The sequence below is a fragment of the Lontra canadensis genome, unplaced genomic scaffold (assembly GCF_010015895.1).
Source record: "Lontra canadensis isolate GAN:19392208 unplaced genomic scaffold, GSC_riverotter_1.0 scaffold3, whole genome shotgun sequence".
NCBI lineage: Eukaryota > Metazoa > Chordata > Mammalia > Carnivora > Mustelidae > Lontra > Lontra canadensis.
The window spans coordinates 21,935,578-21,962,169 of record NW_022630997.1 but is presented as its reverse complement, the minus strand read 5'-3'; the positions used below and the strand labels follow the sequence as shown (position 1 = coordinate 21,962,169).

The 26,592-nt window shown below is 49.7% G+C and overlaps 1 protein-coding gene across 49 annotated transcripts in view; it reads right to left on the bottom strand.

The window, feature by feature from the left end:
* The window catches only part of SORBS1 (sorbin and SH3 domain containing 1), a 225,844-nt gene that overhangs the window by 79,366 nt on the left and 119,886 nt on the right, over window positions 1–26,592 (bottom strand). For 27 of the 49 annotated variants that reach the window (XM_032883920.1, XM_032883820.1, XM_032883811.1 and 24 more), the window contains 6 exons: window positions 18,541–18,567; window positions 18,311–18,423; window positions 12,551–13,219; window positions 11,575–11,937; window positions 7,801–7,945; window positions 3,941–3,970 (listed from right to left, as the gene is read on the bottom strand). In XM_032883920.1, coding sequence (XP_032739811.1) covers window positions 3,941–3,970; window positions 7,801–7,945; window positions 11,575–11,937; window positions 12,551–13,219; window positions 18,311–18,423; window positions 18,541–18,567 — 1,347 coding nt within the window. The remainder of the gene's footprint in view (window positions 1–3,940; window positions 3,971–7,800; window positions 7,946–11,574; window positions 11,938–12,550; window positions 13,220–18,310; window positions 18,424–18,540; window positions 18,568–26,592) is intronic. The other 22 variants (XM_032883943.1, XM_032884075.1, XM_032884084.1 and 19 more) reach the window with 7 other exon arrangements.

Sequence of the window (26,592 nt, the reverse complement as noted above, 5' to 3'; positions counted from 1 at the left end):
GGATCCCCCAAAGGACACATGAGTTATCGGAGGGAAAGGAGGTGAACCTGAGAGGAACAGTGCGGCATCACTGAAGCCAGAGAAGAGAATTCCAAGAAGCGGATGATTCAACCCACGAAAGGAAGGAAGGACGGAAAAGGAACACTGGGAGAACGGGGCATTCAATTAGGCAAGAGTCACGGGATCACTGGCAAGGGAGCAAGTTTCTGAGGGCAGTGGGGTGGGTGCCAGACTGCAGAGAAAGGTACGAACCCGGGAGCAGGAGGCAGGGAAGGAACTAGGGAGGTGGTCAACATACAAGGAAGACTATGGCAGGTGGCAACCAGAGAGGCCAAGAGGTTGGGGGTCAAAAAGGTCTGAGCTGGGGGAGGCTAAGTCCTAGCAGCAACGCCCTGGCAGTGAGACTGAAGGGGAGCCAGGGGCAGCCTGGCATCCAGGAGGTGGTGCTCAGTCAGGATCTGGTCACCGACTGAGGGAGCACTTCTCACCCCTGGGAAAGGCAAGAGTGCAGAGGGCTGTTTAGAGAGCAAACTCCAGCAGAAAGGAGGGGCCTGAGGGTGCACACGAGGTTTTGCCTGGGTCAGAGATGTTCCCGTGTGAAGGAGGGGCCGGGGAAGTGGGGACACACCGCTCAGATGCTATGACCTTCAGAGCCTGACCACCCGGAGCGGAGGGAGCGGTGACCCAGCCGGGATTTCAAACCAACTCCTGAAACAAGTACTCATTCTGTGACCACAGAGTGGTTTCTTTTTTTTTTTTTTTTTTTTTTAAGATTTTATCACAGAGTGGTTTCTAAACATTCTGTCCAAGACCCAGCTCAGTGTACGCTTTAGACAACCCAACCCCCAGCGTCACAGCCATGCGCTTTACAGGATGGTGAGGCCATACTGGATTCATGGGATGAGTTCTCATGCCCCCAGCAGAGCCAACAGGAGTCCACAGATTTGGCAGGAGGCTGGGAAGTGCAGGGCGATTTCAAGTCACCCGAGTCTACCCTTACTGTGGCTTTGCTCAGCATTTTCCTCCCGCCTGGAAAGGCTTTCCTAAGTGCCACCAGGAAGCAGCAGTGGGGCTGACTCCAAGGCATCTCACCTAGTGCTTGGAGGCGCTCACATTCCTCACTCCCACGTCCTCTCTTTGCATGGACTCGGCATTCTCAGGGATTCCAGACCCAGAGACATTTTTTTCATTGTTAGGGCAGGTGGCACCAACAAGAATCACCTAACTACAAAACTGGGGAGACAGTCCAGTGATTCGTTCCAAAGCGGTCAGAGGGCTTTGGCTCTACAAAAATGTGCCCTGAGTTATTATACTTTGGAAGCTTGTGATCACAGGCTTCATGACTGAGTGGATTTCGGGGCACAGAAAGATGAACAGCAGCCTCAAAGAAAAAAATTTTGTTGTTGTTGTTACGTAGTGAAAACCTAACGTGACACTTTCTTGTACCAGGCAGGTGACAGGACCACCCAGTGACATCCACGGGACAAGGGGGGCGGCTGCTGTTTCTCAGGAGGCAAATACTGATTCCCTCAGCAAGACCTCCTGCAGCATCTCCGTCCAGTTTTAAACTGAACTTTTAAAAGGAAGTTGCTGAAAAGGGCCACTCAGTAAGTGACAATGCTGACAACCTGGGACAGGGCCTCTGTGTTTGTGGACAGCTTTCCTTCCCTTCACACCCCAAACTCTGTGATTGAGGACCACTGCAGTGCCGACACCTCCTTGAGGAAAACGTGCCAGACCCTCGGCCCTAGCCCTGACCTGCTTCTATGCGCACCTCCCAGAGAGAGCCACAGGCTTGAGGCGGCCAAACGCCATGTGGGTCTCCATCCCGAATGAATGCCATTGAACAAGAAGCCCCATTAAGGCTTGATAAAAACCCACTAAGGACGGGGGTCTGGGGTGAGAAGGGTGGCCCTTCAAGTGCGATCACCCGAGGTACTTATGCTGGGGAGCAGACTGGAGTTAGCCCAGCTGGGCCTCTCTCCTTCAGAACAAAATCGTGCCGCTGCTTTGTCAACAAAAACTAACATTAAGTGAGCGCTTACTTTATGCCCCACTCTATCAAACACCGTTAGTGGCTCTGCCCCAAAACTCAAGGAAGATGGAAACATGAAGCTTATTTTGGAGCCGAGGAAGTGGCCCGAGCCTGCCAGCCTGGTGGAGAAGCCCTAACATTGTGTAGCGTTTTCTGGTGAGCAGAGCATACCCCCCTTCCTGTCGCACACGAGCCTCACGCCTCTTTGGAGGAAGCTATGCTGCAGAGAGGTAAAGTCACTTACCTGGGCAAAAACGATGCCAATAAAAAGAGCCAGGAGCAAACACTGGGCCTCCTAACCTGTGTTTGGGCAGCTGTTTCATCCATTCCACTGCTCCTTCCCAAATCCCAAAGGCAGGAACGTGTTCCCAGGAGCCACTCAGCTCTCAGCCAACCTGGGCAGGGGCCAGGCGCTGAAGTGGGCTGGTGTAGCAGAGTCAGGAGGGGGAAGCGAAGGGCACCTTGTGCTCAGCTACGGCCTGTCCTGGTCCTGGGGCCAAGTCCCGATAAAGCGCAGAGGGTGTGAGAACCCCGTGTTCCCCCCACTGGGCTCTCCACGAATCCTGAGGGCAGCAGTAGCAGGAAGTAACAGAAATCATGAAGCAGCTGCTCAGAAAACAGTGGTTTTGTGTATCCACGAGATCAGGGATTCCTGCCCCAGATTTACATGTGTCTATAATACCCACCAAGTGCCCATCTGACATGTGTGGTTTCTTCTAGAAGTGAATCTACCACCTTTATTAGATTCTCCAAATGAGTCCATCACCAAAAAAAGTTATGAACCATCGTACCACACCATGGGCTGCTGGAGGGCAGCACAGTTCCCAGATACTGCCAGAGAGCCCGGCCCGGGGTGGGATCCAAAGTAAGCACTCAATAAAATGAGGACCGAATTAACAGTGGTGTCTGCTGACCACGGAAACGCATGTCTACTGAGCACCTAATGAGTGCCAAGGCTCGGTGCTGGGCTGCTCATACGCAGGACCTACGTGGCACTACTATGTTCCCCATTTGGCAGGTCAGAAAACTGACCTGTGGTTTAGAGCATTAGCAGCCTGCCTAAGCTGCCCCACGGGGAAGCAGGAGGACCAGGACTCAAGGCAGAATGGCTATAGAGAGCCCTAAGGACATGGTGAAAGCTGCCCATTCCCGGACTTCCTCCCGGTTCTGCCTACACGCAGCTGCACTTCATCAAGGAGGGAGCCCTGATACCTGAGGATCTAGCAGACCCAAGCCCACCACTGCCAGTTCCTGACGAGACTTGCTCCCAAGCCTGCTCAGTGCACACACAACCTCAGCATCCCTGGGGACCCGGTTAGACACACGAGTGCTCACCCATACGCGTGACATCCAAATCTCTGGAGCTGTGGCCTGGGTATCTGGGTTTTGGACCAGCTCTCCTGGAGACTCTGATGGCTGCTCACGCCCCGCCCCCACTTCCAGGCCCTGCTGGTCTGAAGGCTCTCACCCAGGCCCGTCACACATCACTGACCGGCATCCGGGCTTGCCACCCAGTAAGAAAAGAAGCTGCATACATTCCCTAACCCTGACTCATCACATCCTAGGAGAGGGATTAGAAGCGACAGAAAGGGGACTTCTTCAGTGAGGCCTGTCACGAACACTGCACCTGAGGCATAACCTTTGTTCTTTTTTATTCACAGGACCCTATTCCGACCCACCCAGGAGCTGATCACGGCCGCCCAGGGCCTGTGTATGAGCTGGGGTCACTGGTGTGGGGTGCCTCCTCTGCCCCTCAGGCTGCAAGGAGGAGGTGGGACGGCGCCTACTTTCACCATCCATGTGGCCCAGCAACAAACAGAGTCCCCAGCACATCAGAGGAGCTCATCAGACTGTGCTGCTCACACATCTGAGGCGTTAGCGTGTAGAGAAATATTTCGCACCTACCTGAAAGGCTACTGAGTCGTTTTTGCTGTTCTGTGATTTAAAAAAAAAAAAAAAAAAAAAAAAAAAGATATACATCGTGAGATTTACACAGACACGGTAAGACCAGGAAGTCCTGCCAGAAGTTGTGAGCGTCCCCAAACTGGCATCCTCACTGCCCCCTGGGCTCAGATGGCGGACTGTGGCATGGCCACCACACCCAGCTGAGGGCCAGGGCATTACTGTGGCTTCAGTTATCCAGGTGTGGTGTCTCCAAGGACCAGCCCCCCATATCTGCCCCAAGATTCAGGAAACGGTAACTGTTTGCTGGTTGTTTCCATGTGGTTTCAAGGTGATCTGATCATGGAAGGACACCCTCCCAACTCCCCTGGTTCCAAGGGACCAGGACCCTATGATGACCCCAGTCTCAGTACGTTTAGAAGGAAACAGAATTCTAACTGTCACCATGCCAGCTCCCAGCTCCCAAGAGCTCTGTCAAACACCAGACATTGCTCTAAGAGCTTTCGCACGTTAACAGCTTGAATCTATGCAACAACCCTAGCAGGTAGGGCGGGCAGGTTGAGACACCTCAGATAAGCAGCACACAGTACCCACGGCGACACTGACCATCAGAGGAGGGCCTAGAACCTGGCTTCCCGACTCTGAGTGCGGCCTGCCTTCCAGCCCTGACTGCCAGGCCACTACTGCTCCCCAAGAGATTGTCTCTCGCTTGCTCACCCTCCCGGGCACTCGCGGAGGGGAGCCCAAGATCTCCTTCTCAGAGTTCTGTGTGTACGTGCTTTGGGATAGGCACAAAAATGACCTTTACCTTCCACAGTTGCTAAATATAAAGCAGCCACATAGATAAAAATAGAGCACTTGCCAGCCCCTGGGAGCTGTCACCAACCCCCTTGGCGACAGCCCCACCCTCCCTCCAGAAGCCACGTGGGCGAGAAGTAAACAGAGCAGCAGGGGCACCCACAGCCAGTGGAACAGCCTGTCCGCCTCTGGACGCGGACGAAGTTCACACCAGCTGGACGGCAGGAGCCTGGCCAAGCACTAGGCTCGGCTCTGCCAGCGACTTGCTAGCGGATGTTGACCAATCGCGTAAACTCTGCTCTTGTTTTCCTCATCTGTCCGATCAACTGCCCACCTGACCTATGGTTCCCAAACTCCAGTCTGCCAACTGGAGGCAAGGCTTCCTCACCAGACAACAGCAAATCTATTCAACTTCAAAGGCTAGGTTTCTCCTCCTTCTGGGATATGAAATGGCCTTTCTTTCACAGAATGACATGGATGTCACAGAATGACATGGATAAGAGCAGTTGTTTTTCAGGGTTGTTATTTACTATATTTAGAAATGAGCAACCCTGGGGTAGTCCCCAGGCTGCTTCCTGTGACCATGAGACCCAGAGTCTGGGGGCCACTGAACATTTGGTCCCCAGTGTGGTCTAGGGACCGGAACCACCAATGTATCCTGTGAGTTGCTGAAAAAAATGCAGGCTCTCAGCCCTGCCCCAGACCTCCTACATGCAAATCTGCAAGACTGTACTCCCCAGACCATGCACATTAAAAACTGAGGAGCTCTGAGCAAGGGGACCCAGGCACCTCATCATGCCTGAGTTTCCTGGTTCCAATCCTCCTTTCAGACTGATCATAAGTGCCCTGCCCTCAGACCCGTGGTATAAATGTCAAGGAGAGGGGCGAGGAGCTGTGCAGTGTGGGCCAGGGCGGACGTGTGGTGCCCCCTCCTGTGTCTACAGCAGAGGGTGGGACTGGCTTGCAGAGAGAAGGTTATTGTTACACGGTGCTCTGGGGCCATTGAGGCAAGGAAAAAAAAGGGGGGGAACCTTTTTTAGGATGACTAAACTAGAATTCCAGAAGTAGAGTAAAGTTATTATTCCCTCAGGAGACTTTGCAATAGTTAAGAAATTGTTTCTATGGGTACTTTCTATAAGCACTGCTGCCAGGCTAAGTAAATTCCAAAGCAAGTCCAAAATACACGACCTAAACCCCACTGACAATTAGTGATCCAAGGCTAGGTGGCTGGGCGCCTCCATTTTCCTCCACTCTTCCTGCTCCGCCCCCTTAGGGAACATATGGCTTGCTCTTTAGGAGAAGCTACTTTTAATTCCAAAAAAACGAATGTACTTGTATCCTTCACTGAAGGATGTGTGATTCAGGCAGCAGGATTCTGATCTTTAAATCCAAAGTGCAGGACTGCACAAAAGAGAAAGGCAAGAACCGAAAGCTTTTGGGCAAATAAGAGGAATCCATTTGCTCAGAGAAGAAACAAAAAAGAACTACAGGCATTTCTGTGCCCAAAGATGTCTCGCTGTCATCTGAGGGACTTGGTGGAAGCAGCTGACATTACACTTGGCATTTTCCAAAAACCGAGTTGCCTTGGGAATAAATCCCATTTTTAGAGAAACTGCCTTTCCTTCTGGGAACTAACTTGCTTCTCTTTGGACTTTTTTTTTTAAGAGATGAGTCATAAAGAAGTTCATAGAGAACCAAAATTTCACTTTGTCCTGCACTGTGGACACTGTCTGGGCAGAGAAAGCTATTGCCAGTAAGGGGTACAGCCCTTACTGAGAATGGGTCTTCTATAGTTTAGGGTGGGGGTTGGGACCCCTACCATCTTTGGAAGAACACAGATTCATGGAGGACAGTTAATATGGAGGCCATACATAACGAAAAAAAATAAAATTACGAAAATAACTAAGGTTTGAGTGGGAAGATTTTTAAGTGAGAGGAAATGTTTCATTCATCTGTTTTACAAGTTAGAAGCAGGAAACAGAAAACTCCATTTAATATGGAAAACAATTAAAAATAGACTCCAGTTCCATTCTCGTCCAAGTTAATGTAGGGGAGGGGGGAGTCTGGGAGAACTGCGCAGTAGGCGAGCAGCAAGTCAAGAAAAGGAGAGGTTTGGTGCCCAGCTTTTTTGAAACTCTGACTAAAAAGCTCTTTCTGCTCTAGGAAACAGCTTGACAACTTTACACTTCACATTGAAAAGGATTTTTATGAAGGGAAAGTTTCTCTCTCTGTTGAACTCCCAACTAGTAAAAACTTGGGACTTAGAATCATCTTCTAAAATTTTAAAGCAGAAGGGTCAACAGATACAACTATTACTTCAAAGTGCTTCTGCTTTGCCTAAGATGCCCCTTCAGAGAAGGGGAAGAACCAACCAGAAGCAGTAAGAGAAGCAACAGAAAAGAAACATGGAAACCCTCAGCAGAGCTGTACAGGGTCGCACAGTGTAAGAGACAAACAGCCACGTGAGTCTCATATCCCCAGAGGGTACACTGAGTGACAGCCCAGTGTGATAACTGCTGGCAAGAGTCAAGGCCAGTGAGTCACCAAGAGAAAAGTCCAGTGCCTGCTTCAGAGGCACAAAAACACATTTGACAGTTTATAAAGGTTTCCACCTATTATGCTTGCTTTAAAAAAAAATTTTGGTAATCAAAATTTTGCTTGACTTATTAAAAGAGGTATTACTGTACCTAGATTTTCCAGCCAAAACTCTGATTCGAGTGCTCATGATGAGAGGAGTTTAGGTGCATAGACTTTTTCCCTTCTGTCTTTTCTTTCTTTCTTTTTGGTGCTGCCATCTGAAGATAGTTGTGAAAGCCCCAGGCGTGCAATACATGCTCCACCAGCTTACTTACGTAGATATCCGACATCGTCCTAAATCAGGGACCTGTCCCCCTGCTGTGGTCTACTCTGTGGGTCACGGGAGTGAGTAAACGGGGGCAGACAACCTCAGGGAAAGACAGGGTTTGTAAAAATTTCTGTGGAATGGCAGAAGTCCTGCCCCTGGAAGTCACAGCACAGCTACGTGAATGCCAATGAACTGGGGGCGCTCTGTGAAGGTCCCTTACCTCGGTTGTGTTGCAAGAGTACAATAGTAGGATTGACAATTGTCGTAGAGGGGTAGGCAGAAGATGGCTTGCTAGCTGGTGCAGAGCTCTGGGGATCGGTTCCCACGTAGGATGAAGAAACTTCATTTAGTAGAGGACCTGAATCCTGAAAAGTGAACACACACTGTGACCAACTGTAAGTTACGTGAAACCTAACGTTAATGCTTTTTAAAAAGAAGAAATTTACAGCTTTACAAGAACCTTAATTATGAAAAGAAATGTAATCAATGAGACATCACGAATTCCAGTTAGAAGCTTAATCTGGAATGCATAGTCTCTTTGTTGGTGTTAGTAAGGGTAGAGAGCAAGAGTGAGTGTTACTGGAAGTCTCAGCAACATCATTATTTTCACCTGGTAACAACTGTGGGTCACTCCGGTTACTAAAAAAGGAAATTCAGATCAAAGTAGAACAACATGCAAGACTCATGCAATTCCAAATGTGATCCGAGAACGAGAGCTGGTTTAAGGGAAAAATCAGGAAGGTTTAGTACAGTTGTCTAAAGAAACATGAGACAATGTGAGGACAAGAAGCCATCGATGTAAAGAGTGAAGAGTTAAGTACTGGTCCTCCCAGAAAGCCACTCTTGTTATCCTCAGCCTTACTAGCACTTGCTTCTGTTATCTGGTTCTAACTGACTTTTTTTTTCACTCCAGTACGGAGTGACAAAGATCTCTGAAGTGGTAAAGATTTATGAAGATCCTGACTTCAGAAACTTGAGGTTTTGGCTATAAAATCCAATAGAATCATTACTATCAAAATTATAATTTGCATGATGTGAATGATGGCAGCCTTCTTTGAAGACAGGAAAATAAGACCTCAATATGTAGTAAGGATGTGTATACAGTTTCCTCTATCCTGCCTATAAATCTTACAAAGTTTCTATCTTGGAATTTATAGACCTCCAGCCGGCATGTCATTCTTAAGGAGTCTGAAAGGCAAGACTTTGATCGTGACTCTCCAGATGAAAGTATGGCTCAAAGCAATTACTTTACTCCAGAGATCAGCTTCTAAATACCTGTAGGACAAAAGCTATGCCTCCTTCCTCCTTTTGACCCTTGCACCTAGCTCAACACCCTGCAGACAGCAGGTGCTTCATAAATAAACACCACCTGAATGACTGCCACCCTCTATTTGCAAAGGTATCTGAACAACCTTTGCAGCAAGAAAACACATGCCCAGAAGAGAGAGAACGTATCAGGACCGGGGACAGCTCCTAACACACAGTAGGGCTTCAGTCCAATTCTGAAAGTGTCCTAATGTTGCAGCTCCTAGTTACGGGCAACAGCTCAATTTAGTGACTAAAATCCTTCCCCGAGGCTCGAGAGGCATAATATGATCTTATTCAAAAGTCTTCATCTCCACTTTTTCATTTGTAAAGTAGAAAAAAATTATACTTGTCTTAATTTACTTCCTAAGTGATTTAATAAAGATAAATGATATATCTCTGAAAACTCTGCCAGAATGCACCCAAGAAACACACACACAAATTGGGCATGTGGCTCCTTAAGGTAGAAGTGTCTCCTGTGGTGTCTGGACTGATCATGTGAACAGGAAGTATTCCACAAAATTTCATTCGGTGGCACAAGTCTTATTTCTGGAACATCACAAAAATGGCTACTGACTAAAAGAACCCATTCAATTCACATGAATTTTCTTTTTCCCTCTTCCTGTCAACTAGCTGCAGGTAGAGCAAATCTCAGCTTGTGGCTTGACCACCTTCCCTGGGGGTTCTTCTTGATCGTTCTCATTGAGTGCAAGACCCCAAGCAGTGCCCTTCCTCACCTCACTGTTAGCTGGGGCCCAACCAGAAGTTACCTGGCCAGCTGAGGACCCCCTAAAAGTCTACACCAGGCTGATCAGTCAGGTCTGAGAAACTGAGGACACTGTCCTAACTAACCTGTTCTGGATCACCTGTAACAAAACTCAGTAGGAAAATCTAGATCAGATTTCCATCTGATAATCATTACAGATGACACATTATAGAGTATACAACAAAACCACTCACAATCGTAAAATAAACAAGGGCACTAAACATATCTTGCTTTACGTGCTGCTCTAGAGAAATACTCTGTGCCCAAGGGAAGAACAGACCCTCCAAAGCAGGAGCAGTTTCTCAATTCATCTATAAGCTGCTGCGGGGAGGGGAGGGCATTAGAAACAATCTAGCATTTTCCTCCAACAGGGTTGAGCCGCAAAGCTCAAAGCTAGAAGGATAACCAAAGAGGCCTGACCTAACTGCACTGTGTCACATCTAGAGATCTGAGAAGAGGACCTAGACCAGAATGAAGCTGTCCCCAGCTTTGGTGGGCCTGGTATCTGGCTAAATATTCTCCTACAAGCCAAAAAGAGGTTTCCCTGTTTTTGCGCAGGACTGGCTTCGGTTTAACAAACCCCTAGAGCCAGTTTTGTAGGCACCCACCTTTACACAAGGGGACATTACGGACATTGAGCTGCATCAGCCGATTACATGACCCACTGTATCTCAAAATGTGGTCTGAGGCCCCTGAGCACCAGAATCCCCAGGATGTGTGTTAGCAAATCAGAGCCCCAGGCCCCTCTGCAGACCTGCCCAATCAGGACTCCGGGCGTATAACCAGGAGTTGACAACTTAAATGAGCTTCCATGCCTCTCAGGTAATCCCAGGTACCCAAAGCTTGAGGGCCCATATGGTAAACCCTATGAAAGCAAGGGCTGTGCCTTGTTCATAGCTGTACCTACAGAATCTAGCAGAATGCCCGGAACATGGTAGGAGCTCATTAATTGCTAATTAGCCAATGACTTATTTTTGAGGGACGCTTGCCCCCATTTGCAAGGGCAAGTCCTCGACAACGTAGCTAATGGTCACTGAGTGCTCTCTCCACTATCCTAGGAACTCGAACATACTCAGTCCCACCGCAGCCCACAGGTAAACCCACTCATTTCCATTTTATAGTTCACTCTGAGGGTCTCAGATCCTCTGACTCCCAGGGCGGAAAAAGAGGAGAAAAAAGACTAGGTACCCTGATTCAGCTTTTCCTCTCAAGCACTTGGACCCTCCCACCTACCATGGGGACTCGGCCGTCATGGGACGGGACCTGAGGTATCATGGCCCTCGACCTTCATACAACATTTTGCCACAAAGAGCCCCGGGAGCCACTAGTCAGGGACCCCGGCAATTTTCTGCCTTTGGAGAAAACAGCCCTAACATTTGCCCAAGGCTTTTAGATCCATTTACTCAATTAAACTCAACTCTCTCATTTTTTTCAAAAAAAAAAAAACCCTACGCTCTGCCTCCTGTGTACGTAACAGCGTTTACTTGCTAACTCAACAGAAGAGGCAATCTCTTCCTGCCCTGGCGCCTCACTGCTCCCTGGCGGAGAGACGGCCGCTGGCGTCCCCTCACGGCTCTTCGGCTTCCCTTGGCTCTCACCACCACATCTGCTTGGCCTCTCGAGAGCATCAGAGCCAAAGGCAAGGCCACGGAGGTTCTCGGAGGGAAAAACGGAGTTCTTTCAGGAAGGTGTGCATTCCGAACAGGACAGACAGGACGAGGGAACGTGAGGGGCTCGTGAGCGGCTGCAGGAGCGCGCGCGGGAGGCATGCACTCTGGGGGAAGCACACACGGGCCCGGTCGCCACACGAGCACAGTGGCAGCGGACGCGTCCCTCGCGGCTTAGTACTTCAGTGAGAGGGGTTTTCACCGCCAGGAGCAGACATTCAGGACAGCTGTGAGGAGGGGATTCCAGCAAGCTTACGGTACTTGAAACGGCTCCCGTGAGGTCAGGCTCCGAGGCTCTGCGGAGGCCCTCCGGGGCCGGAGGGAGCAGCGGAGGAGGTGGTGAGAAGGATGGTGGTGTCTGGCTAACGGGGGGGTGGGGGTCAGCAGCGCCGGCTGGCTGGCTGTGGTGGGGCCGCCTCTGCAGACGAGGGGGAATGAAATCATCTAGAGTCGGGAAGGTCAGAGGTGAGCCGGCAGGGGCGGTCGCCGGGCCTGGGGGGCCAAGGGGCCCCAGAGATGCTGGAGGTCTGGCTGTACCTTCTTGCCCTCTGTCAGTATTAACCAGGTAGAGAGGCACAACTATTACCTCAGGCTGGGCTGAACTGGAGGAAGTGGCACCCTGTAGGAAATAAGGTGGTTGTTACGTAAAGGCGCACGGCAGGGAAGAAGGAATTCCTTATTTAAACGGTTGAGACTGGACATGCAGTGATGTACTCTGAGAGCTATTTAATCGGTGCCCATTCCTCAGAGTACATGAGACAGTCGGTGCTGGCCAGCTGGCCTCCTGACGCTCCATGACACACAGAGAACCCCATCCAAGTCGACTTGCCATCCATCTATTTTTGAGTCCTTTTAACACTTGAGAGAGAGAGAGAGAGAGAACAACAGAACAGGCAGGCAGGCTGCGTTTAGCCCCCGAACTGCTTGCAGAGCCCGAAAGCTTGGGAGCAAACAGAATTTCTCTGGCCCCTTGTGATCAAACATCGACACCCCATAACTCACCCTATTATTAGTCTACGGATCCCACACTCCGGCATACTTACATACTACCAGGAAAGGGCGGCGGACAGAGAGGGCTGTGCCAAGGTGTTTAGAGAGCAGAATCTGGGACTCAAGCTGTGGCAAGGTTGACAAGGAGAGGGAGGGGAGGCAGCCCAGAGAACCACTGAGCTGCCCGCATGAGCTTCGAGAGAGACAGTGTAGGAGACACACAAACATTCCTAGTTCCTTGCCTTGGCTGGATAACACGGCTGCGAAAGGTAAGGTTCTTTTCTCTTCCGGTGTTCGGGAGCAGAGGAAAGCTGGGGGCCTAGCACAGGTGGTCTCGCCGCGTCCGGGAACGGAGGCCGAGCACCCTTAGCGGCATCTTTACGGATGTCAAAGAATGGCTGGGGAGGGTCAGGAGGAGCAGAGGGTGGCCTTCCCGTGCCGGCTGTGCGGGGGACAATGCTGGGAGCCGGTGCGCGAGCGCCTGCAGCTTCCAAGGGCGTGCCCGTGGCTGGGTCACGTGCAACGTGAGAGGCGCTTTCCGCCGCCACCCTGCAGATGTTCTTGGATAAACACGGGACATATAAGCTGCTGACCTTTTTATTCCCATCTGCCTCGTGACGTGGGTTAGAGCTCACATTCTCCCTATAAACTGTTCTCGTGGCCACACGGCGGTGCCGGGGTTGGGAGGAAGCACCGGGGACCGTGGGACCTGGAAGCGAGGGCCCGGAACGCCGCACACCTTCAGGGCCGGCCTGGGGTCGTGAGGGCCTCTGCTGGCTGCGGGTGCTGGGGGGCACATAAGGCTTTGGTGAGCTCAGGTAGAGGGAGTCCTTGGGGGTACTGTGGCTGGTGGGACGCTGCCATGCAAAGCGGTCTTCTTTAGGGAGAGGAGGCCGAGGGGGAGAGAGAACCTTTAGTGTTATTTTCAAGAGATAGTATCAAAATGGGAGAAAAAACAAAGAGGAGGGAAATGGAAAGAAGGACGACCATTAGAAACAACAGCATAACATGATCTGAAGAAAAACAAGTCTTGACATGTTTTGAAGCCAATCCTGGACTCCTTGAGGTCCCGACACTTCTCCTCTGGGTGAAGCCAAGGGCTGAATCACACTCACCTGGAGAGGCCAGCCTGACCCGCTCACATCTCAGCCCCGGAGAGGCCACCTGCTAAGTCAGTCTGACAGCGATCCTTGGTGACCTGTACCCTTTGTTAGCCCTCCTGACTGATGGGTGCCCAAGGACTCAACGCTGGGGCAAGGGGACCCAGAGCCCCCGTTTTCTCACATTCTTTTCCTCAAATATTTCTCTCTCCATGCCCTTTGTGCTCAAAGTTAAAGTTTACTGAAATGCTTGAATGTCTTTCATTCTCTTCCCTTAGGAAATAGAGAACTGGAAGAATCGTCCTTATTTGTGTTCGCAGGAGACAGATGTCTTAATTGAATCACTGAGATTTAGCACTCAATTCCATAAGCATAACAAATTGAAGCTCACCAAGAAAAGAATGCTAAGGACTTAGAATCCACATGTGCTCTTCTCTCAGAGGAAACAACTTGACGGAACTAATTATTAGGAGGAAGACAGGCATGAGATTAAAAGCACGAAGTCTCCTATTCTGATGCATAAAGAACAAAGGGACCAGGCCACGAAGCACTTGATTTACCTACCAAATTGGACTGTGCCTGGTTCATCCAATCCCAGCCCCTTCCCCATTGCCATTCAGACCACCGCCAGGCACAGACAATCCCACAGTGGGGTGACCAGCCCTACACTCCTGGCTCAAGCCCAAAGCTCTGGTTCCAGGCTGAGAGCTAAGAGGCTGTAGGCCACATCTCATTCCCTCTCCCACCCCACAGCTCCCAGCTCCTCCTTGGGTCCCAGTGGGGCAGAAGAAATGGGGTAAATCTCTAGAACGATCCTTATTTCAATGAGAACCATCTGTCAGCCAGTGGCTCGATTGGAAATGAGACCATAAAATGAGAAGTTTCTTTTCCTAGTGCTACAGATTAAATGTGCATGTCCCCCAAAGTTCATATATTGAACCCCTGGCCCCAAGATGGTGTCTGGAGGTGGAGCCTGTAGGAGATAATTAAGGTGCGATGGGGTTATGAAGGTGGGGCCCAACGATGTGATTAGTGCCCTTATAAAAAGAGAGACCGGGGCTCCCTCTTTCCACCAGGTGAGGACACAGTGAGATGGTGGCTGTCCACATGCCTGAAAGAGTACCCTACTAGGAACCTTGATTTTGGACTTCCCAGCCTCCAGAACTCTGAGAAATAAATATCTGTTAAGACATCTGTTCATGGTATTTGCTTATAGCAGCCTAAGCTAAGGCACCGAGATGTTCCTCACTGGTTCCTGTCTTTAAAGATAGCCCAGTGCTAGAGGAAAACCAGAACGTCCTCTCAACGGCATTGGTGAGGTGTATTAAGAGTTTGGCCACTACCTGGTGAATGGATTATAACCAAAACCTGGGAGAGTGCAAGGTTATGGGTCTGTTTGGGGGTTGTTTACTTTATTCTATTTTTTTTTTTTTGGAGCGCAGGTAGAAAGGGGCAAGGGTAAATATGTGAGAAATCAAGGTTTTTGAGTGTGGATTAGATTATCAGCCCTAGAAACAGTAAGCAACCTGTCCCGTAACAAACTCAGTTTTCAAGCTACTATAACCCAGATCGAGAAGAAGTGATCTGGAGGACCCAGGTTAACTCGATGCCTACCCTTTCCACAGGGGACCCATGTCAGTGCCAGCAGAACAAGGCTACGTGCGTTTGCCAAAGACACAAAACGAACGGCCCCTCTCTAGCAGGTTGCAGGGGTAAAACCTTCCAGCTGGGACTTTTGCGGTTTCCAGGAACTTAATACTGGAGACCGGGGCATGTTTCAGACTGAAGGATGATCTCCAGAAATAAAACACTCAAACCAGCAGCATGCAGCAAAGGGACTTCTGGGCTGAGCTGCTGAGGGTTGTCAGGGAGGTAAGCAAAAGACAATTCTGACTTTGGCTCAGATTTACTTTTACTTTGAGCTCGAGTGTCCCACATGTGATCCCTTTTTGTCCAAAGATAGAAATCAGTTTCAGGGAGTTTGTAACTTAATTTGGTTATGGCCCTATAAGGGCCTGGGGTTGCATCACGTCAGGCATAAGCCTTCCCAAGGCTTTGACCCCGTAGACAAGACGCCTCCCTAGAATGTTGACAAGGCACTCAGAGCCAAAGGCCATCCTATCCCAAAGTATGTCCCAAAGGGGGACAGGCACCATCATTTTATAAGGAACTACTTTCTGATCTACTGTAAACACTGTAGGTCTACATAGGCTGTTTCCACTCCTCCCTAACTGGTTCCTAATGCAATTCCATTTATCTTTGTAGAAGGTGGGGGCAGAGAAGAAATGGGGCTCCTTAAAGAATCAGGTATGTTCCTAGTTGACATAGTTCCAGAAACTACCAAACTACCAAGTACCAGAAACTCTGCCTTCACTGGAGACCCCCCAGGATGATGCCGTCAGAGAGCAGGAAGCCCTGGTTTCCCATTCCTGGAGGGGAGGAGAGCTGGGCAACAGGTCCAGGCTAGCAGGGGGAAAGGAAGCAGATGGGAGCACTGGGAGACAGGACTGCCCTCTGACCCCCAAGTCTCCTGGACCCCAGCTCATTCCTTATAAGGAGACAGTAGGCCTGTGGGGCTCTGAGAATTGTCCTCATCTGAAGCTGAGCCAAGCCAGTCACCATCCCAGCTCAGCCGGTCCTGTCCAAGCCAGTGTCTACTTACAGCTCCGCCAATGGCTATCGGGACAAGAAGCCATGTTTATATTCAGAAAACAAATCCAAGAAATAATGTATTACCTAAAATTCTTGAAAGTTGGGGAGCCAATTTTACACTGAATATATAGAATAAAAACCTCTGCATTGGCAATTTGCCAGGCTCCCTTTAAAACACCCCAGTATTCGCCTGGGTGGCTCAGTTGGTTAATCCACTGCTTCTGCTTGGGTCATGATCCTGGAGTCCCGGGATTGAGTCCTGCATCGGGCTCCCAGCTCCATGGGGAGTCTGCTTCTCCCTCTGACCTTCTCCCCTCTCATACTCTCTCTCAAATTAAAAAAAAAAAAAAACCCAGTAAAAAAAATTTTTTTTGGATAGTGAGAGACAAAAAAATACACTATCTGTAGGGGTGCCATTGAGCATCCAACTCTTGATTTCAGCTCAGGTTGTGATCTCAGGGTCGTGAGATCAAGCCCCGCACGGGGCTCCACGCTCAGTGGGGAGTCTGCTTGGGATTCTCTCATTCTCCCTCTGCCCCTCCCCCTACTCTCTCTCAAATAAATTAAAAAAAAAGAAAAAGAAAATACACTATCTATAGGTGATACTACAGGAGGTTCGCCCTTATGATAAGGCTCACCCTTACCAACTCCTTAAGGGCAATGGTTAACATCCTGATCTGAACACAATGAATGCTCAATAAAGCTACAGTAAATAAATGTATTTAAGAGGAATTTTTATTTACTTCATATGCTTTTAAAATTATCTCTTTAGAAGAGCTGTCTAAGAAGCTAAAAAGAACCAGCGAACAAGGCTTTGGGCTAAGTCACTGATTGAGAAGGAGGATGTGCTTCCAAATCTGCCTTGAATTAATTAGCACCATTTCCTAACCCGGGTAGGAGCCAACTGTATCCATTCCTGAGACTGCAGAGACAGAAGCCCGTCTGCCACGGATAGCACACTTACACACCATGGCAGGTCTCAGAAACGGAACAACTACGACAAGTCATTTACTGGATAGCTGTGTCCCATGAGGGCCTCAGGAGGCCAGGCGTGCTGGCAGCTCTGGCCTGGCACGCACAGGGCTATGCCAAGGGTAGACAAGCATGGCAGGGGTGGAAGGCTTAGTGGGGCTGCTCAGAGACACCTCAAGGCCTAGAAAGACAGGGTCTGCAGAGAGGAAGGAAGACGTCACCTCTGACTCGGTTAACATTTCAGGAGTGGGTGCAATTCTAAGCCCTCAGGAACAGGGGCCAGAGGATCACTGAGGAGCGGGGTGGCAACCAGGCTGGCATTTGGAATCCCCAGGCTCCTTGTAAGGTCTGGGAGCACCTTTGCAGGAGACAGGCCCAGGGGAGAGTGGACCCCACAAGGAACACGGTCCCGCCACATTTGTTTGAGCAGCACAGCTTGCTTTAAAAGAAAGTACTGCTCCGGTCCATGGAGCATGTTGATATGAGACCATAAACAAACCACAAATCTTTCTGAATTCGGAAAGATTGTGTAACAATCCTATGTAAAAAAAACAAAACAAAACAAAAAAAACAACCAAACACAAAAAACCCCAAAACACTCTTCACATATCGCCTGAATTAAAACAGGGTCTATTCTGTCATCGAAATGGCAGAGTAGCCACAGGGAGAGGAAGGAAGACAGACCAGGGAAACAGCTTAGGGAAAGACTTGAGCAAAATTATCCCTCCTCCAAGCTGTCCAACCTCAGGGGAAGGTTTTCCTCCGCAGGCTCGCGAGAGGTGGAGGAGGCTGGGGCTTCTGTCTGCCCGCTCGGAGCTGCTGGTCGGGGCTGGCCGCAACTACCTGACCATCATCCGGAAGCTCGAGTTGCTGGAACTCTTACAGGAAATTAATGGAATAAACCCAAGAGCACACTCTTCTCTTGACTATCCTACTCCAGAGTTTTTAACACACAGGCTCAGACCTTCTCTCCCTTACTCAGGGCTGAACAGAGTCCCTCTTTCAGAACATCTCCATGTGCCTTTCAGACCTAGAAAACACTGGGCTTACATCCCCTGTCCCCTGGTATAGAGAGACCATCTTCATCCTACGCATCTGCGACCCTTGACCCCCCACTTTTCACTCACTCTGGTCCTCACAGAGCTTTTCCAGAGCTGGCCAAAAGTGCGACTCAGAACACAGCCCATTCCTTAGCTGGGCAAACAGGAAGTCCCAAGTGTAGACTCAAGAACAGGTGCCACTCACCCGGCCCAACCCCCCCCTTGGGCACATGCCTACCTGGGGCTTGTCGGAAGGAAGGTTGGGATGCACACTTCTGTAGCCCTTGGCGGCAAGTGAGGAGGGCTGGGCGTTTCCATTGGCATCCGCATTGGAAGAAAGCCTCCACTCATCTGAGAGATGGGGGGGAAAAAGAAAGAAACCCCTCACTCAGAGGAACACTCCCTGTTCCCCTCTAACCAAAGTCCCGGGCCGAAGGTGGAGCAGAAAGAATGCGAGAGAAGTCCTACCTGCTGAGGGAGTCTCTGAGTCCAGAACTACGTGTGGTGCAAAAAGGAGGAAAACAAAGAGAAAAGGGGGCAAACAGAAACGGTTACACTTGCAGGAAACAAGCATGTACTGCAGAGAGAGAGGAAACTCCAGCACCCCGTTGCTAGACACAAAATGCCCTCAGTCACGACGGCCTAATTACCATAGGAACCCACTCTAACCCATGATGTGCTCACAGGCGCTGACCTTTGAGAACACAAGGCTCACATTCACAGTAATGAAGAAACAATTGTTCCTTGACATTCTTATTTTACGGACAAAAAGGCAACAGAACTCTCTCCTGCCCGGTCGCTAGTAACTCCCATTCCCCTTCTCCAGTCCTGCTGTGGGCTCGGAATGACCTCTCCTCATTAGCAGGCTGCGCTCCTGGACATGGGCGAGGAAGATAAGCAGTTTTTCGGTGGCGACTGGCGCTGGGCTACGGGGGACAGCATGATTTAAGCCCAGAGGTATTCGCTGTGATAAGGACTTTTTTTTCCCTCCCTGTCTGCTTTTCTCCTTTCCACTTAAATGAGCCACATAAACAATTTAAAATCGAATCACCCTGAGTTTTCATCATGCTACAAGGCACCCTTGTCTCCCTGTAGCCAGCTACCACCCCGCCCTCCCAGCCAAGCTAGGCACATCTGAGAGCCCCCTCACACCAAGAGGCAGCAGAGCACAGGGGTTACCAGCTTGGCCAGGAAAGCAGCTGGACCTCAGCTCAAATCCTGGATGCACTGCCGATGGGCTCTGTGACCCTGAACAAATTCCAAGCTTATTTTCCCATCTGAAAAGTGGGGCTAATGTTACCCCGGCTTCCTGAGTGTTGCTCTAAGGATTAATGACAGAATGCATGAGAAATGCTTAGCATGGGGCCTGCCAGAGCTCAGTGTTTGCTATCATCTTCTGCATCATCTCATGTCTATGCTCTCCTCCACCTAGCCCAGAGGTCAGCACACTCTTTCCACAAAAGGCCAGACAGGGAGTATTTTCTGCACCGTGGGCCATGTGGTCTCCGTCGCAACTATTCAACACTGCTGTCCTAGCACAAAAGCAGCCACAGATCATAGGTACATGAATGAGTGTGGCCGTGTTCCAAAGAATTTTTATTTATGGGCCCTGAATTCTGAATTTCATATAATTAACATAGGCATCTAATACCATTCCTCTTGTGATTTTCCTTTTATCCATTTTTTTCCCAAGAACCATTCTTAGTTCATAGGCTGTACAAAGATAGGCATGGGCCAGGTTTAGCCCATAGGCCGGTTTGCCAACTCCTGAACTAGCCCATCCCTTAACTTCCTTCTTTGTGCCCTACCTACTCTTACCTTCCAAGAGAGACGGACACAGCCGCTCTCACAGCCCCAGACCCATCTCCATGGGGCTCCCTCAAGAGGTGGGCTTTCCAGGTGTCAAGCTGAGATCGATTAATGTCACAGACCACCAACCTAAGTGCCAGACGCTGTTAGTCACTTTTGTACCTATTTCATATTTGATTTCGTCACCCAACAGGTCTGCGGGGGAGATGATCCTTCTACCTCATGGATGAAGAAACAGAGGACAAGGTACTTGCCCAAAATCACACAGCCAGGAAACACAAAGTAATCAGTCTGGGTCTCCAGAATCCAGGGCGGCATCTGCCCACCACTGTCAGCCACCAACCCCACCATCAGCCACTGACATTCCACGGAAGTGCTGGGAGCCAAAAGGTGGTGGAACAGGAGGCAAGGGCAGAGGTCAAGGTTTTAGGTGATCTGTATCCCGGCACAGCAGTCTGGCTGCATCAGAATCAGCGGAGTGCCCACTAGAACGGATTGTCCCGCCGCCACCGGCATTCCCCACTCCGTAGATGGGAGGTAAAGCCTGGGACTTGACATTTCTAACACGTTTCCCCGGTGATGCTAAGGCTGCCGGTCCTTAGTCCACACTTTGAAAACCATGATAAAAGGAATACCCAAAGAACATCTGGGGTGCCTAGGTGGCTCAGTCATTAAGCGTCTGCCTTTGGATCAGATAATGATCCTAGGGACCAGGGATCAAGCCCTGCATTTGGCTCCCTGCTTGGCAGGAAGCCTGCTTCTCCCTCTCCTGCTCCCCCTCTCTCGCTGTCTCTGTCAAATAAATAAATAAATCTTATAAAAAAAAAAAACCACCACCACCATCTTTTTTCTAGAGAACTGTTTTCTGTTAACTTTTAACTACTCAAGTATCCATTGTTGCTTCCTTTCCCCTCTAAAACAGTTTTTACAGCATGTTTCGGTTGTGTTCCCCTTCAGCAGGCTGCTTGCTGCTCACATTTCTGCCACCCCCGTATGCACAATCCACAGGTTGTCTCCTCTTTCTGATCACACAGCTGGGGACTCTACAGGACTTGAGTTCTATGCACATTACTGCAATGTACTGGCTCCTGTGACTGGAGGCAGGCTGCCAACCACTGTGCATTTCCTTTTTCTCATCTATGAAGTAAGATCTTTACTCCATGGACACCTCACAGGTTTGCTGAAGATCCAGAGATCAGGCATGTGGAGGATCCTAAAAATGACCATTTTTAACACTCACTGTAGCATCCATCCAGGTTCCTGGCCCAGGGATTGCCTTCCACATGGCAGGCCCTCAACCACTAGGTGACACAATGTGACCGAGGTCCCCAGCCCCCGTATACATCAACTTTTGCTCTGTCTTCCTTTCTAAGTTCTCTCTTGTCTACCTCTGTCAAGTCATTCCATCCAATGTGTTAGATCGACACACACACTGAACCTCAATGGTCCGGAGCGAGGGGTTACCCGTGAAGGCCGCGGGCGTTCTATGTGGATGTGGCAGCACATTGTTCCACGTGCTCTTTAGTTTTGGGTTGGTTTGCATCTATTCTGGTGGCGCTGAGAAACAGATGTCTGTCCCTCCACAGCACTGGTCGTGAAGGGGACTGCCATTCTGGCATCAGACAGCCCAGTCCAAGTCCTTGCTAACTGCACATCCTGCAGCGAAGGACAGCTTTGCCTAGGAAAGGGGGGCTTGTCTGCTTCTTTTGAGTCATGAGGACCAAATAGGAATCTGTGGCGTGAAGCAAGTGCTTTAGTCAACATGGACTCCAAAGCATAAGGAAGAAAAGATTCCCCACACAGAGAAATAAGTCAGAGCTGTTGACAGCTGCTATTCGATAAATAGCTTTGAGAACATAATATCCTTGGGATCAACCCTCTTTTTCGTCTTATTCCAAGTCATTAAAACTGTTCCCCTCTCCTTGCCCCAGAAAAGGCAGTTCCCAGGACCTCTCTGGCCATTTCTCTCTTCCTTACCAAAGGAGGCCTGAATTCCCAACATCATCATCCTGTTACCTCGTCTTCTGAACTTTCGAGGTGGGCAGAGGCTCACAGCCATTTGGACCTGAGTGCAGCAGGTGAGGCCTGATGTACATAATCATCAATTATTAACTCTTGGTTGAGGAGGCTGTCAAAAATGCTTCTTTCACAAAGCGTTACCTCACGCTCCTGGAAGGGGAGGAAGGCCTAGGAAAGTTGGATTCTAGATAGGTTTTGCAGCCCTGAAGAGACTCAGCCTTTCCAGGACAAGTATAATTTCTTTTCTCTTATCTTTTCCTCTCTCTCTTCTTTACACATAACCTTTTGTGGCCTGTGGCCACAGCCTCCTGATATGTTCTTTTATCTCATTCTGTGCTAATTTCATTTTGGTCAACTTTAAAGTTGTGCTGCTGATCAGTTCTTCTTGGGATCTCAGGACAACTGGGTCAGATTCCACATGGTCCAGCAGAGTATCCAAGAATTAGAGGATGTGTTCAAAGTGGGCCTAATATTGTTCCAAATCTCATTTGTGTTTATTTCTTTTATTCCAGTTGTGTGATAAAGAACAACCTTACCCCAAAAGAGGTCTGACTTTGCTTTCTGACTTCTGGTAGTTAATCTCTAAACCATTGGAATGTCATCCCAAAGTGGTCTTTGTGCCAGATCAATAAGGTGACTTTGCGGGGGGGGGGCACTCTGAGCCATCAAAACCTCAGCCTCCTAATGGACTGGAGACTGAGGATCAGCTATGGGAACAATGGATAAAAATTCTGGATACAACAGTTCAGGAGAACTTCCTGGTTGACGATACTTGGAACATACTGTCATATCTCAGTGCTGGGAACTAATGCATCATGACTCCCTAGAGAGGTCAATAAAAGGCCCCATGCTTGGTTCTTCCCTAGAGCCCATGTTGGGCTTCTTCTCTTGGCTGATACTAATCTGTATCCTCTCCCTGTAATAAACCACAACCATGAGTACAACCATGAGTATAATAGCTTTCAATGAGTTCTTGGAGTCCTAGCAAATCATGAAACCCAAGGGTAGTTTTGAGAATCCCTTCACCTAGTATTTGGTGTCAGAAGTGAGGGTGTTCCTTGTCTGAGGGGAGCATCTGCATCCTAGAGATCGATTGGGAAGCCCGGGCTTCAGGTGAAGGCACTAACCTCTGCCTCTGCCTCTGGACTTCCAGCTTCCTACCTCCAAGTCCTGGGCCCAAGCTGTGGCTGCCAGCCCAGCCGTCCCTCCCGCAGACCACAACCCAAGTCCTTCTGTCCTTCTGTCCTGCCCATTTCTCCTGCCTAATGGGGTTTTGGGGAATTTGGGAGTTTTCCATAAGCTGACCCTTTTACTAACAGAGCCCTTAAGAGACTTGATAGAAACCAAAGACCTTCCTTCAGCTCCGAGCAGGTTTTTCCCTTGATTCCAACTCAAAAGATTATGTACGTTTCTAGTTTGGCCAAATTTGTGGATGGCTTCCCACCCTTTCCCATCTACATTCTTAGTCCTATGTTAGCTTTATGTCTCAGAAATGGTGAAATGTGCATCAGTCCAATAAAATATGAAATAACAAAAAAAAGGGAAGTGAGGGTAACTTCAGGGTTCCTGGGTGGCTCAGTTGGTTAAGCATGTGACTCTTGATTTCAGCTCAGGTCATGATCTCAGGGCTGTGAGACTGGGCCCCATGTTGGGCTCCACGTTCAGCAAGGAGTCTGCTTGGGATTCTCTCTCATCCTCTCCCTCTGCCCTTCCCTCCCTCATAAATTAAAAAAAAAAAAATCTTTAAAAAAAAAGTGAGAGTGTTCTCTTATGGAGACTTTTCCTTCCAACTTCTTACTTTGGCAGTCATTCTTGCACAGGCATTCGTAAGGAGGATTCTGAGTTATTGGGGGTAAAGAGAGTCTTTAACTGGTCCCATGTCAATTTTCTCATGATAACTTTTTGCTATTGCCATTTCTAGAGCGCAAACCTGAGAGTCAAACCAGAGAAAACGTGCTGGTACAGTTCCAAAGCTAACAATGTGGTCAAGGACCAGGCAGGAAGGACTGAAGCAAACTGCACAGAATTAACACAAATGGAAGGGGTGAACTGGATTTTGGCTTATGGGTCAGAACACAGGGATTGATGGTCTTCGGGCTATACTAGACAGGAAGTTCCATGTCACACCCAGCAGTGCACTGGGCTCCCTGTCTCTTCTAGAGTAACTAACACCTGACCTGGGGACATGTCACCCTGAGCCAAAAGAGCCAATACCCACACCTGGCCAGGCAAATGAAATCAAGAAGCAGGGATAAGGTAATGGGAGTCAGCACTAAGATTACTGCAGTTCTTTCCAGATGCTTCTGATCCAAAAACCAAGGTCCACATTCAGAGTTTAGGAGGTTGGTCAGGAAGCCGTGGCTGGTGATCCAGTGTTAATCTACCACTTGAGGGCCAGAGTCTGGAGCGTGGGTTTGAACTGGGCAAGTCCAAGGGCTCGTCCACAGGCTCGATCTCACTCCACCTCAGAAAGGACCTCCATCCTCCCAGCGTTCATCTGGATGCACGTGGTTCCCAAATCCACACCCTGAACTCCAAATATCCAAATGTCTGTTAAAAACTTCCTCCTGGAAGTCCTGCCCTTGCCCCGAAACTCAGTGTGGCAAACAATGGAATTCAACATCCCTTTCTCTCCCTTCATAAGCCAATGTCTCCATGAATACCACAGCCACTCTCCCGGTCACACAGGGGAGGCAGCAGGGAGTCCCACCTCTCCGTGCTCCTCACACACACCACACGGGGTCCTGCCACTTCACTCTTCCAAACGCACATCCACCCTGGCCCCCAATCCTCATTCCCACTGTGCTCACAGCCTCTAGCTGAAATTACCGGAAGGCTTTCCCAGGCCTCCGGATGTGCACAACTGCCATCGGAGCTGCCATCAAAGAAAACCTGCAGTGTGCCCGGCTGAGTGCTGAATCTTGGCGTGAAGGAGCTCACTGGACTCCAGCACCTCTACTGAGGTCCTTCCATGTCACAGATGAGGAAATGGACGCTCGCAGAGGTTGAACGAGTCGCCCACATCACAAAGATGGTAAGTGGCGAAGCTGAGCCTTGACAGAGGGCTGTGTCACTACGAAACTAGACCATGTCTCACAGGATGAGGGAGGTGGAGCAAGGACAAGGAACAGGAGATGCGTCTGAAATGGGGGCATCAAGGGGTCACGTAAGCAAAGAAGGTGCTGGGCAGTAATACAAGCCTGGAGCTTCCAGTCTGGGCAACTGCTCGGCAACCTGTGGGCCTGCAGGGAGGGAAGGTGGCGGTAAAGCCAGGGAGCGAAGCATTGAGGAGGCAGATGGAGCAAGCTCAGGGACAGATGCTGGCCCCAGTGATAAGGGAGAGAGCTGGACGCTACCTGACATCAGCTGTCTGTGAGGGTACTGGGAGGAGGAAGCATGGAGGAGACACCTGCTGTCTCATATTTGGGCTCTGCGTCTGGGCTGGACCTGGCTGCCTGTCGAGGTGCAGGGACTCCCAGGCTCTGGGACAAAACTGGAGACTGGGGCCGGGGAGGAGGGGGGGCAGGGTGAGGAAGCAAGTTGCCATCCAGAGGCTCAGGTGCAGGGAGCTGAGAGGGATGAGAAGAGGGCTGGGAACCACACAGACACAGACAGGCGCCAGCAGGACGCTGGCCAGTGAGCAGTACTGTAAGAGGACAGGATCTCCAGCTAGAAGGTCCCATCTCTAGAGCCCCATCCTTCTTCAAGTTAACAGCAGCGTTAACTCATTTCAGCCTCTTTGGTACTCTTCCCTCTACCCAAACCCAGCTTGTGCCTTTCACCCAAACCGCCCTGGGATGTAATCTTGAATCTGTCCTTGGTGAATGGGATTCTGTTTGTGTCAGATTAATTCCCAAGGTTCCCAAGGTCCCAGAGCATGTTGGAAGTCAATACCATCTTGCCCAGGCCCTTCATACTTTACCTCGGAAAGCACGACAGTGGACTAGCAGCTCATGCCTGACTCCTACAGTAAACAGACTTCTGTCTTCATCTGAAGCACCCAGAATTATGCTGCTTTTCCTTCCCTTCTCCCTGTTTCTCACCACAGTTCCCACGGACTACTCAGTGCCCTGCACACAGATGATGCTAAATGAATGTTTGCCAACTTGGGAGTCAATGATCTCCACTTACCAGGAGGAAAATAATCTAAGATCGATTTACTGTAGAGATATGTATGACCGATAGCTCTCCCTTAATTCTTCAGTGTATTTGCATTTTAACACAAGATATTCCTTCACCCAAATTAGCTGTCAGAATTTATAAGATCTAGAATTATTCGGAGGATAGAGAGCTTCTTAAAAGTGCTCAAATCACCGTAAGGTCCTGTAAATCCAAGCCCACAGGGGACCAGTCAGTGCTGTGTGTTAATGCCACCCAACAACCAGGAGGGGGAGCTCCAGGACCCTCTCCTCCCACTCGCCTTGCTAATTCCCCCAGCGGCAGGGCCCTCCACTTGATTAAGGTCATTTTATTGAGCCACGGGCTGTAGGTACGGTCTTTTTCTTTCAATTATCCCTGAGGATTCTCTCTTCCCCAAACATCTTTGGGAGCTGGATCTTCCCAGGTAGGCCAGGAGAGGCTGGATGAAGCTAGCCTTAGGAAGAAATGCATTATGCTTTCACTCCTTGGCCTCACCTTTCCAGGAGGCTAGAGTGGCAGACTGCAGGGGGGCAAAGGCCGGTATGGGTTGAG